At 40.2% G+C, this 13,895-nt stretch overlaps 1 protein-coding gene across 1 annotated transcript in view; it reads right to left on the bottom strand.

Annotated features, from left to right (window-relative positions):
* The window catches only part of LOC133949071 (proton myo-inositol cotransporter-like), a 59,073-nt gene that overhangs the window by 18,784 nt on the left and 26,394 nt on the right, over positions 1–13,895 (bottom strand). The window contains exon 4 of the mRNA XM_062383221.1: positions 7,235–7,343. Within this exon, the coding sequence (XP_062239205.1) occupies positions 7,235–7,343 (109 nt within the window). The remainder of the gene's footprint in view (positions 1–7,234; positions 7,344–13,895) is intronic.

Here is a 13,895-nt window from a genome sequence, read left to right as displayed (position 1 = left end):
TTTTTTTATTTATCAAGCCTTTGTTTATGAGTTTACGGGTATTGAGACTGTCTTAGCCTTGGCTACTTCTTTGAGAAGTCTGGACTTAGTCACATTGCTTGTCACAAAATGTACCCAGGGAACAACAAAAAACAGGATGAGAGAACACAGGGTTTTCTCTTACAGCTGCTGTGTTCAGTACGTCGTGTTCCTCCTCCCTGCCCGACTTTATAAATACATCTTCCCTCACTGGAGATGTCATCAGCCTCAGATCCCCCTCCGCACCTTTATCCACATCCTCACCATCAACATCTTCTCTCCATCCACCCTCTTCGCCTGTCTTTTCAACACAGTTCGATTACCCGATGAGACATAAACACACACAGCAATCCCCACCAGCCCGCAATGACCTTTGCATGTTAGATCATGTGACTAATTTAATCAAAATGATCCAATTGCTAATGGGGAGAGATGATATCTAATTTGAACCACCGCTGTACAGCACTGTTCTGCTATTGTAACTGAAAAACAGAGGAGGATGAAGAAGAGGAAACACCCAGCAGTGCAATAGCATAGAATTCATGCATCTGTCTACATGAGTAAACTAAACAGCCATCCATTCCTTCATCTACTGACAGTCCAGCAGGGAGATACTCTGGGACGTATCTCATGCGGGCCACAAATTGAGTGGTTCAGATACAGCATCTGACACATCTTTGGTTCCAGAGAGAGGTATTATTGACAAACACATCTCAGAGGCTTCTCTCAGAGGCATGAGGATGTGTCAGGTCAGGGAGGTTATTCATATAACTACCGGAGCCCAGAGAGAAAGAGAGCGGGGGGGGGGGGGGGGGGGGGCTGCTTGTATCTGTCATGAAGCGTCTTTTACAATTTTGAGTCAGTGGTCACATAATTCAAACCTGTCATATTGCAGTGTTATTACCCTTGCATGTGGGGTGGCTCTATTACATTTATTGCCATGAAATTTGGAACACATATTCATGTAAAGTGCTGCTGTGTAGACAGGGCTAGTGAGGGAACAACACTTGTTAGAGAATATTAACTATCGATGCTGATTAAGTTTTGATTGTATGTGACTGAGTTGTATGTGTATGTCTATATTGTGAGGATGTGACTTGACAAAATCCAAATACGCTTGTAATAAACACTGCATGGAAGCATTATATATGCATTGTATCTAGAATGCTGATATAGACTGCACTGCAATACATGGGGACCAAGCATCCCTTCCTCCTCCCACTATCCATGAAGCCAAAATATCCCTGATACGATCAGCCCATCCTGCACATTTGGAGCAAGAGTCTGCAAAGTAGTAATCAGGGGATGGCATTGCATTAGCTGATGAAATCTTGAGTTGGACTTAGCTATCAATCAATTGCATAGCACAAAAAAACAATTTAATATAAACGTATAAAAATAACATTGGGACATGTGATAATAACAAACTAAAATGATTTAAACCATATTTGAGAAAAAATTATTAGACCCATTAATTTGGTCCATGTATCATCCAATAACATGGATGAGGCAGGTCTTATGACCTATACTGTAGCCAACCACCTGGTGGCAATTGAGATGCTGTCTTCCCTTTTGGGTAGCCTTCATGTTGTCCTTCTTTATATACATATATAGTCTATGGTTTACACTGTAGGTGCACGTTCATAGTTCCCTGTATGTCTGACAAAAGTGATGGAAATCAATAAACAACTATTACATAAAATCAGCAAATATACAGAATTTACCATTTACCCACATATCAGCAGTATTTGTGTTTGATAACCATCAAATTATAGTTTGTATCATAGTCCCACAGTGCAGCTGTCTGTGGGCTCATCTTTTTCATCGGACTGAATATCGACGCTGATTGTGGGTCCTCACCACGGTATTCAGCGTGTTGTGTGTTATGCTGAACTGAGAGCTTGGATGAAGTTCATCTGAACTTGTCTGCATAAATGCAAGTGATTAGGCAGCAACTGCCAACACTGAGAAAACTGATTTGCATGCAAGTGTACGATCTGGATCGTAACAATTGTAATTTACGAGCAAGTTACACTACTGAAGAAGAAGTTATCTTCTGAAAAGCCTCTAATAGCGCCTGTCTGTACCATGCCTCTGCCTCATAATTTATAATAATATAATTTGGAAGAGTGACTGGACCAGCTTCAACCTTATAGAATTTCCATTTGGCATAATACATATCAGACAACATAATATCAGCCTGATTAGCCTGACCTGGAATATGTGGCCACAGTGTGCCACAATCAATTGTATTATTTTGTGTTGTGTTATAAAGGATGACAGCTAATGCTGCATCTGGGACTCTCACGACATACTGACAGAAAGACCAACATGTTTGATTTAAACATGGTAACGCATGTGCAAGAGGAATTAGGCTTTCAGGATTTACTGAGCAAACCACAGCCGGTATATTTACATTGCATGGGACACCATGTTTCTGTATACATTATTTTCCACAGAAATAAGTCGAGAGCACATCCTTTCCAGAGACATCGCGCAGAGCTAGCGATTGGTTGGACAGTTTGATGACACGCAAGAATTTATGACTCTAATCTGACACAGGAACCATTTTAACGAATAAAGATATCTTGCAATGCAACACCAGCTTTAAGTGAAAAGAACACAGGAAGGATCTCAGTGCGACACTGTGAGATGAACGACTCCTGGACTCCAAGATCTCCCTTGAAAGTGACCAAACTCTATTAAATCCCTGCTCCATTTTACAGCTTCTCTGTCACCATTTTCTCTTCCTGACAGTCGCAGCACCTCTGCATCTCACTGCACCTCCGGCCCATCTGAAATAATGTGACTTCCAAACAGGAAAAGATTCAATAAGTGGAGTGATCATTTGAGACATGCCAAATTCTTTTGATGATATTGTTGTGAAAACATTTTTGTTCAGATCATTGATTAAAAATGCTGAGCAACTGACAAACCAGAAATCCACTCGATTATCTATAACATGGCTGCAGTGATCTTTGGGGGTGACTCAGCTCTGCTGGTGCAGATCTGTGACAAAACTGTTAACGAAATCAAATTGATTGTTAGTATGGAAGGAATTATTGCTTTGAGCAGCCTATTTAATTACAACTCAAGCCCTTTGTCATTATTCCACATTTTTACAGACTTATATTAAGGCTCTCTGAAGAGTTGACCTCTGATCTCCTGAGAAGGACTCAAATGTTCCCTCTGTCGGAGCATATTTCACTCACAAGAAAAAACGGCCAACCCGTTAAGCCCGCTGAGTTCCCGACTTGAGAGAGTGGACTGTTAGGGCAGAGTGACGGACGATATGTGCTTTTCTGGACTGGTCTGCATTTATTTATTTTTGTCTGCCGGCTTCCCTTGCTGCCATTTGCTTCTTTCTCTGTGCAGCCCAGTTGTTTTAATCAGGGAAAGCAGCTGGGGACAGGGGGAAAGGAGCTTGTCTCTAAGCCCGGCTAATTTACTGGCTCCCCTAACCTCCTTTACATCTCCCTGGCTAATAGGGCTGTCCTGGCAGCTTCGCAAGGTAACAAAAAAAAAAAAAAAAGAAGCCAGGTAGGAGACAGACAGCTGGGAAAGTAAATAGAGATAAGTTGCACAGAGGATGAGACACATCAGAGCTGGGGGAAAAAACACAAACAAGGACGGCAATCTCAATAAAGAAACAACAATAGGAAGACTGGAAGACAGAAAGTTATCGATAATCTATCCATTTTGAAAATTGAATCAATTTCTGCATTTATATGAATCCATAGCTGTGTCCTGCCCCAGCGTGAATCCCTCTGGTTGATTTCCTATTTGCGTCAGCAGCTTGTTGCACCCTCTGAACAGCTGCACATAAGGCAATGAATGCTGGGATAGGTCTGTTTGGATCCACCTGTTGGAGCCTTCGCTACTCAGGATGGGAAGGACACATAAGTCAGCCGCATAAACAAGCTTTCGATAGCGGGCTAATTGTCAAACTCCTCTTTGTGACGTTCGCCATGGAATTTCCATGCGCTTTGATTTGTTTCCAGAACTCTCATGGTGGGGGCCATGAGAGTTAATTTTTTGATAGCATGATGATTTAATATGTTGTAACTTTAATCATATAAAGTTTATCTTAATAAAACGTATGAGGTACATTTTAATATTTCCGACAGCCTTATCTCTTTGCTCCGTCATTATCAGGCCTTTGCACTTCCTGTATTAGTTTACCCACTGTTTAAGTTGCTAAAGTGATCTTCGTGGCTTCTCGACACCGACAGCACTGTTAATATTAGTGTTCATTTTGCTCTTGCCCTGGAGGAGTCTTCTCAACACTTTAATGACAAACCCACCTTCTACTTGACTCGTAACTGTGGGCTCACGGGTTCCATTTGGATGCAGCCATGATTAAATATCTTAATATTGTTCATTATTGAATAACAGCCAGGCTTTTCCCTTTTCCCTCTCTCCCTGTGCGGGGAGAGAGCATGCATCTCCATGTGTTGTGTCTCTCTGACCCAGTCTTTCCTCACCCATCTGCCAGACACCCTCCCTGTTGAAAATCACTTCTTTGTTAATCCCCACACAAAGTAATACAAATTAAAAAGAAAGCATAGTTTGTCAGATGCCAAATTTCAACCAGTAAATCATTTTCAGCAACCAACGCTCATCTTCAGAATTTAACTTAGACGTTGACTTTAGAGTGTTCCTGCCAAATAAGCTGTTGTTCTCAATACTTTATACCAATGTTTGATCATTTTAGAAGATATTCTTCAATCTCTGGACACAATATACACTCAGCGCTGCTTATTTGTCACATGCAGTGGAAAGTTCTATGTGCTGTGGACCTTTAGCACATTCACTGAATAGGTCTGACCTGCTGCTGTCTTCACAGCTGCTCCTTGTTTCCTTGTTTCCTAATAGTGCCCTGGGTCACCTGAAACACTGAGTTGTACAAGTGCTTCTGCTCGTCCTTCTATTCATGGCTGCCTGTTGTTTTTATGACCAGTCTGTCTATTTGTGCTCCTATCAGCCTGTATAAAGTATAACCTTATCTAGAACTAGTGTCTTATCATTGTTCCTGTGAGGTCGCCGCTGTACGCATTTCTTTTGCAGATACTTTAAGTTAAACAACCACAGAAGTTTTGTCTTAACAAAGGTTTTAGAATCAAATGACAAATCAGCAGCTACATCAGGGATTTGCATATCCTGGATTACATTATACTATAATTTATCATATATGCACCCTGGATTTTGTTTTTTTACCTTAATGCTCATGTCAATGGTCAATCTATACAGATGTTTTGACCCACTGTCCCCGATTGAGTCTCTCCTCATGCCACATTCATGTCATGGTGGATGAACAAGAAAGATTCTCATCATTTGGACCAACCCACAACAATCTTAAAATGCCCTGAACTACACACTTAACTTGAATTTACTCACATTAAATGTCAGAGTTTGGCTGACATTAGGTAACTGTCACATTCTGTTATACTTGAGCTCTCAGAAAAATCTGTTTCCACCTTGAGGTTTACATTTATTTGATATTTACTTCTGCCACAGAGGTTATGTTTTTGGCCCAGTCTGTTGGTTTGTTTTGGCATTTTTGTCAACAGGATTAGGATAAGATAAGATAAGATAAAATGAGATGTACCTTTATTGAGCCTCCCCAGAGAATATGCAAAATGTAAGCAGTGGCACAAGGAAGGAGCAGCGTAAGGAGACAATATAAAATAGATAAAGATAAAATAAAAATATCATACACAATATAAGTTGTTTAAAGATGTGTTATATAAATATAACAATTGTGTAATTGTTCGAAAAGTCAAACTTTGTTCAGCAGTCTTCCTAGGATTGTGGATTTTTCAGTCTTTACCAAAAACTACTGAACAGATTTCCAGGGAAACTTGTTTGTGGTCGGTGTGTAATTTGGTGCTGATTGATGAAATTTAAAGGGAGTGCAGAGGAATTCTAGTAACTACATTTTAGTTTGTATCTGTAACTATGGTAACTCATGTGTGTGCATCTCGTTTAATGTTTTAACGCCAAGGTGAACAGAACACAATTCTAGCACCATTTAGAAGAAGTTGAAAAAGTGTTCATGCTCAGTATAAGTGGGTCACTGCTGACACAGATAAAGTAGCAGGTGAATGCTTTTCAGAAATTCTGGAAGACTGTCAGAGATTCAGAGAGAGGGAGACGGGGATGGAGTCAGTTTGTCCCCTCTGCTGTCGGCAGCAGGAGAGGAAGATGGATATACATTGAGAGGGGCAGACAGTCAATGGTGAGACATTCAGTGAGGCATAAAGAGATGGGTAACAGATCCACACTGTCACATCTGCTGAATTTCTCAAAACATGTGCACACATATGCAAACAGTCAAACCTTCAGCCTCACACGTACACACATGAGCACACATATGTCGGACACACGTCCATCAGGTGCACATGGGCAGATACTAAAGTGACAAATTAAATCACACATGCATGCAGACGCACACACACACACAGACTATCTCGCCCTCACACATACACATACACACACATACTTATCCTATTACTCTCACCTTCACTGGTTGCTAAGCAACAGCACATATCCACAGATTGTTTACAGAGCCTGGAATATAGTTCATCTCCGAGGAGGGGGTGAGACGGAGACGGATGACACAATCTCCTCAGATGGAAAGATAAAGAAGAGTAAAAGAGGGAAGTGGGCAGTAATGCAATGAGGCTCCTGCTCCTGAGTGTACGTGTTAGGAAAGATGAAAGAAATGTTTTGTGATTTAATACAGTTCTGCCAAACAGAAATACATCTGTCTGGATCGCCCCTTTTGTGTCGGCTGGGGAGGCAGGTGACATGCAGATTCAGTGTCAAGCATTGTCATTATTCTGATTAATCCCCAGAGAGAGGAAGAGATTGAGTCTTTGACCTGTGGTTAAGAGAAATTACATATACTCAAGTAGCTCAGTTACATTTTCTTTAGCAGAATTTTGATATATTTATTTAGAGTGTTGAAGTATGTTTATTAAATTAATATTGAATGTTTTGAATTCCCCCTGCAGTTGTGAGCCTCTGCCAGCCGATACATTTTTATTTCTGACTGCTGACCACTGGAATCAAATCAGTTTATCTTTGAGTCCAAGTGATAACTGGTCAAAATGTATATAAATTCCCTCAAGGCAGACTTGACAGGCCTCCTTTGAATCCGAGAAGCACACATACCATACTTCCGCTACAATTAAGAAAGAGAGTTTTGACTCACATGATGGTGTTGATTCCTGAAAGCTGTTGGAACATTTGAAGACCACAGCCCACCAGGAGGGCGCGCCGAGTCGGCGGGTAGGTCAGCATCCGCCAGATCACCGGGCCATCTGGAGGCACAAGCAGAGGCACAGCAGAAATTAATTCCCAAAACCACTGGACTTCACTGCAAAACACCAGGGTTTAAGAGAGTTCAGTAAAAAAATTAATACAAATCATAGGAAGAAAAAAGACCAATGCTGCTACAAAATTAAGGTCATCATGACTGTGAAACCAGCTTTCTTGCAGTTACTGGCAGTACCTTAATATTTTTGATTCATACAAACATAGTGATCTCCTCATTATCTGCAATTCTGGCCAAATATGTGAACAACCAATATTCGAAATTACTCCCTTAACAAAGGGTCTGTTTAGTTTTTTTGTCGTCTATGCTACATGTTTATTTTGTGAAAAAAGCTTTGCAAAGTTAAAAAGCTTAGAGTCAGCGGTAAAGGGACCTCCTCACCCTCACAGAAAATAATACTTCTGATGGTCCTAAACAGCCGATACCGCTGCACCATTATGATGTCACTTTACATGTCAAACCCCTGCATAATACAGGCCTATGGGGGCTATTCTGGCTCTCCCCTTAACAAAAACAGGTGAAGCAAGAGCGGAGGCCGACATTTCCAATTATACACTCATTTTGTCACCTCTGTTAGCAAATAAATTCCCATATTCAAAACATATAAATTATTTGGACATTTGGTTAATATAAAGACCTTTAAGCCGGGTCAATCTTCTTTGATAGCAACCATCTGCCTCACTGAGGTTTCCATATCATGATGCTGAGGCTTTGTTAGCTCCATGTGATACTGTTCTGTGGTTGACTCTGACCTCCCTGTGCTGCTGATAAAGTGTAAAAACTAAATATTTCTCAAGTTTGGGATGAAAGAAATATTGGATGCCAGCTTTGGCCTCGCTGAGTCCCACTTCGCTCAGCAGCTGAGCCAGACTGTGATCTCCAACACACACAGAGAGAAGCGATTCCCCTCTGGGATGAGAACGTCTTAATGGGATGAGGGTCAGGCATGGAGCTGACAAATAATGAGGGAGACACACCCAGGGCAGAGAGATCAGACAACAAGCCTGAGTACACACACAAAGAAAACAGAGGTCGGGCCAGGATACACAAGAACATATTATCATAAACAAGCCTGACATGACCCTGCACATACGAGATGACACACACACACATACACACATACACACACACAAACACACACACACACACACACACACACACACACACATAAATGCAGGCTGATTATGGGGGAGCAGCTGTGTGAGGGCTCTGGACTAGTGGTCATCTCCTTTTGCTGTTTGATAAGCAGACCAGACCAGATGCCCCGGCTGACATGCAAAAACAGTTAAAGCCCTCCTTATGATGGCTGGTACGTCAGACTCTGAGCTTCACCATTACATTCAATTCCTTTATCGATTCTAAGGCGCTGAAAGAGGCTTTGTAGCTTTCACTTGTTATTGGACATTTTTGCCGCAGAAGCCACTTTACATTCTTTTTTAAGAAATGAGAAGCTATTTTCACAGCACACTCTGACTCAGTAAGGTAACTTGTATAATTACTTTATTGAACACAAACTTTTTCTTGCTTGTATCTTTCTTTGTACATTGTATGAGCATAAGATAAAATTGCCGTTATCAAAATGTATCATTCTTGTTAAGAATTTCAGCATCGAATAGCAACTTAGCAGCATCGATTAACGATTTCCCTACAAGCAGTAAGGACAACCAATCAGCTCTATCAGTTTGTGTTATTAAGGTGATTTGAAGGACCTAGATTATTAAATACCTTTGCTTGCAAAAAGGGTTTGTTAATTCACTTAGTCAAATAAAAATGTTTTTTACCAATGTCTTCATTCGCCAATAAACAAACTACTTAGATTTAGATTTGACCATAAACTTTACTGTATATAAATATGGATGACATGACAGCTTCCAATAAGGCCAAAACACCTGGATCTCCCCCTGGTGGAAGGCCGCAGCAGATGTCATAAACCCTCCATGTCATCAGATGGGACATGTACCAAACCAAAAACGCCAAATAATGTGTTCCCATTATAGTTTCTGTCATTATTGATATCACACTGATGTATGTCCAAGTTTTCATCTTTCGGGTAGGTTTGGTTTTAAATACATTGATGCTATAAAATGGGTGAAACATCATGACTATGTACTGCAAGGATGTGAATGTGGAATTCCTACTACCATGACTACCCTCCAGACTCTGGATCCAAATGATGTCAACAGTTCAAGATGACAGCAAGTGTAGACCCGTTTTTACATGCGGATTCAGAACTGGAAATGAAACGCTATGACACCCCATCCCTACTATCTGGGTTAAAGCATCTAATGAAAGACAGGACCAAGTTGCCTTACGGGAAACTGAGGATCCTGAATCGTGATCACCTAACATCAAGGTAAAATGTTTCCATTTTGGCTGCATGGATTACAAATATTTTTGGGGAAATACAATTGAGGGTTGTATTTAAAAAAAAATCTTGATTATTGATATTATTGGATTCTCAATGAGCTACTGTAGTTTTCCAGGAGCTGTGTTTAGATTCAGATTTAGTCAATGTTTAAAATGTTACCTGAAACAGTGAGGAGGAAGTGATTTATTGATGGGCTGAGCCATTTCCATCTCACTAACCAGGTGGAGCGAGATTGGTTGAGCCCAAGAGACCAGAGCAGAGGACTCTTAATCTGATCAGTGAACAGGGAAGATTCATGGGCCGAATCAACTATCATGAGACCTGATGGCTGCGGCGAGAAGCATAAGAAGAAGAGCTACATTTACTCACCCAAAAACACATTTATGATGCAGGCAATCATAGAAGCAGATCTTTTTCTCTTTTACTCTGTTTCCCCCACACAGACTTACAAAAGACCAAAGAAACAGTACAAGTAATGGGCTGATCAAATGTTTTCCAAAGCATGTTCACACCCCCTCATACAGTGCATGTGTAGAGACTGCACATACACGCATAAACACACAGCTTAATTTCCTCAAGCTGAACGCCACCCAACTGTAATTTAATCAGATGAGATATTGAAAAAGGATGGCACAGAAAAAACATGTGAGCGAGCCACCAGCAAGCCACAAGAACACTGATTAAGCCTTGCGGCGCTGCAGTAATTGCAGCATTCATGCTGAAGCTTTCAAACAATATCTCTTTTTATGTGTATTTATATCTCTTTTATTGAATTTTATTGAAAGAGAACCTGTGGTTGTCTTCAGTTGTCATAAAAACTAAGTTAGGGCTACTGTAAAAAAACATGGCGTCCTCCTGAGAAAAATGGCCCATTCTAGGGTAAAGAAAACAACAATTCTTACAATTTAGACTAAACACAACCATTCAAATGAAGGCAGCACGCACACACACACACACACACAAAGGTCACTACAAAGTCTCTATACCTATATCAATCTACCCACATGAGCTCTGTGATCATTCTTCCTACCCAGATCCACTTTGATTCCTCATCTTATCAGCACTCATTCCAGACAGCATTACTTTCAGACTGTAAAAAGAGTTTGTTTGTGTAGGGGAAAGGAAAGACGGGGCTGTGCTTTTAATGAGATCCAGATCCTTCACCCTTTTCCTCTTGATATTCAGCAATGGAATCTCCAATTAGCTCTCCTGTTTGCCTACCTGCTTCAATACAGGGAAAGCCCTGACTTCTCCGTGTAGCAACCCCGCGGCCAATTACAGTGCCCGTTTAGCATGGTTAGCCCTGTGAAGATATTTCTTATTTTCTACTCAATAAACACGTGCCACAGCTTCATGAAATATACAGCAGGGAGAGAAGAGAGGCAAAAAGAACAAAGAATCAGATGGAAGCTCTCTTTCCAGAAACACTGGTGGGAATCTATTCGCAGAAGTCATGATAAGTGATCCCTACAATGATTTACAATTTTTTGTAAAGTGGCGAAATTAGAGGGGGAATTACACAGACAGAAGTTGTACAATAAAGAGGAATGCCACTGCGCCTAACACTCTTTAAATCAATGTAAAATAGAAACTACAATTACATTCCTTGTTTGTGCAACAGTTGTATGATCTTGATGATGTCGTTATGTTTCATTATATGCGGTGAAATAAGGGCTGAGAATGTGAGGTGGAAAACAGAGTGGCGAGAGAGGAGTAGAGAAAAATCGTTCAAATAACATATGAAGTGCTGAGATACATATTGTTTCAATTTCTATATTTAGAAATCTGTTAGAACAGTATGATTTATGCATTTAGTTAGCACAAACTCGTGAAAAAACTGTCAGATTTGAGTATTTTTGGATTAAATCCATTACTTAAATAATTTCTGATGGTTTATTGACTTAAATATTCTTTTAGCTTAGGTTATACAGGGATCATTGATATGAAGCATTTTGTGAAAATACCAATATCTGCACTGCTAATTTCCATTGCAGAGTTCAAAGTGTTAAGGTGGACAGGAATAGCACTTTCTATCCATCCAATCATCGTGTACCGATGAAGTGAGTGGTTTCAATTGGGCTTCGCTTGTATCAGTGAGCGGGCTGCAATCAAAGAGTGTAGCCATGGGCAGGCGACATGCAGCCTCACTGCCTAACCCCTCCACCTCTCCTCTGATTATTTCTTCCACATACTTCCCCGCTTCTCCCCTTTCTCACCTCCTCATCAGAGCAGGATCACGACACCTCGCACTCCTCACACTCGAGTTTAGACGAGAAGCTCGGGATTAAGAGAGAATGGAAACTAGGACTTGCCCTGTTTTATAAAACCACTGTGCAGCATACTTTGTATTTCACTAAATTACAAAATAAATGATGTTTTCTTAATGTTAATATTACATCTATTATTAATAGAATATCTCCATGCTCAAATTGGCCCCCTAAATTTTTAACATGTGTGTAGGTTAATATTACAATGCCCTGTAATATGTAGTGTTTAATGAAATAAATTGAGTTATAGCAATATGGGATAAATATCTATTAATACCATGTTCTGAAACAGAAAAAAGCTTTGGGTATTTGAAATTTTGATATCTAATAATGAAAAAGGCTTTGCATGATTGAAATAAAGTTTAGAAGCCTTGTACAATGTTTTAATAAGGTGAAAAAAAAATCTGCAAATAATATTTTGCATTTAAGTTTCTTTCTTCAAACTTGCAGAGCTCTTTTTACAGTGTTTCTTCAAACTATTTTCAGGGTTTCAAACTTGCAATGTTCTCCCAGTGCATCCATTTGTATACTGGGTTTGAAACCCTGTAATTGGAGATCTGAAAAGAGTTGCCGGTATTCTGATAAAGCTCTGAGCTGTTGAATCACATCCACAGCTCTGAAACTCTGAACAAATGGTCTTAAGAAAAGTGGGGATCCTAGAAGCATGGTATTTTCAGACATGTAGGAGCCTTATCCATGTTTTCTCCTCTTCTGCACTTGATGAAACCTATATATCTGTACTCTGAATCTCAATACCAGCCTTTATTATCCACAACTGAACTCAGAGTACAGGTATGTCGAAAGGGAGAAGTGGAAAATCAAATCTGCTACAGAAGAGGCTGTTAGATACGTGTAAGAGGCAATTCGTGTGTCAATAAGTCCCATATAGAATTGATATACTGTATGTGCTTTTGGTCACGTGCTGTCTGTTGTTCAGATATTGCTATGAAGAATCTTCAAGTGAGCATGAATCTTGATCAGTTCTTTCCTGGATAACTAAGGATGCAGCTTCACATAGAAATATATATATATATAAGTGGATCTGATCAGATCTTGCCCATATAAACGACTCCTGTCTGCAGGTACAGCGCCGCAGCTGTGTCCATCTGAGGGCACTCAGGGGCCAGTGGTTGCCAGGAGACAAGCGTCAGACAGACACATGGATGGATGGAGTCAAAACATACAAACATATAGGGTGGTTGGACCTGATTCTTATGCAGGATAATTTTGTTAGCTTGAGATTAATTTACTAGTAGATTTACTTAGATAAAAGCTAATATACGGATTGAAAACCTGACAGCTCCCAAAAGTGAAGTCAAAGATATGGACCAAGCGAAAAAGTCAAAATACACATTAAATAAAAGTCCCCCACCTCTCATTTGTTTTGTTTTACTACAGTTAGTATATCTGAAAAAATGTTCCATAATGAAAACATTTCTTGAGCCTTTCTTAATCCCACAATCGTCCTTTGGATGATGTAATCAATCAAAATGTTATGCCATGTGACTTTCTAGCTAAAATCTAGCACGTTACATGACTCCAAATCATGCCTGTACTTCTCAACGCTGAAAGAATACTACGTGTGATACGTTAATGTGAAAACACAAGCAGCTACAGTAAATTTTGCAACCCTTTCATGCAGTGGAGCTTCTGTCACAACTGAAGTTAGAGTAGCAGTGGTTCTGAAAGCTCAAAGTCCAAGTGTCTATGACAACTAAACCTCCATGGCTCCTGTTTGAAACAATTCCCATTAAAGTAATCAATGAATAAAGGCCAGGAGGTTTTCCCATCAGTGTTAAACTTGCACCAAGGCAGATACAGAAAAAGTCAGAGATAGAAATGGAAACAACCTGAGCCACGCAGTGTAACTTTCTCCAATTTGGGTTTGAGACATGTTGGAAAG

Source organism: Platichthys flesus, chromosome 23 (genome assembly GCF_949316205.1).
Source record: "Platichthys flesus chromosome 23, fPlaFle2.1, whole genome shotgun sequence".
In the NCBI taxonomy this organism is placed as follows: Eukaryota; Metazoa; Chordata; class Actinopteri; order Pleuronectiformes; family Pleuronectidae; genus Platichthys; species Platichthys flesus.
This window is presented reverse-complemented; position numbering and strand designations above follow the sequence as displayed.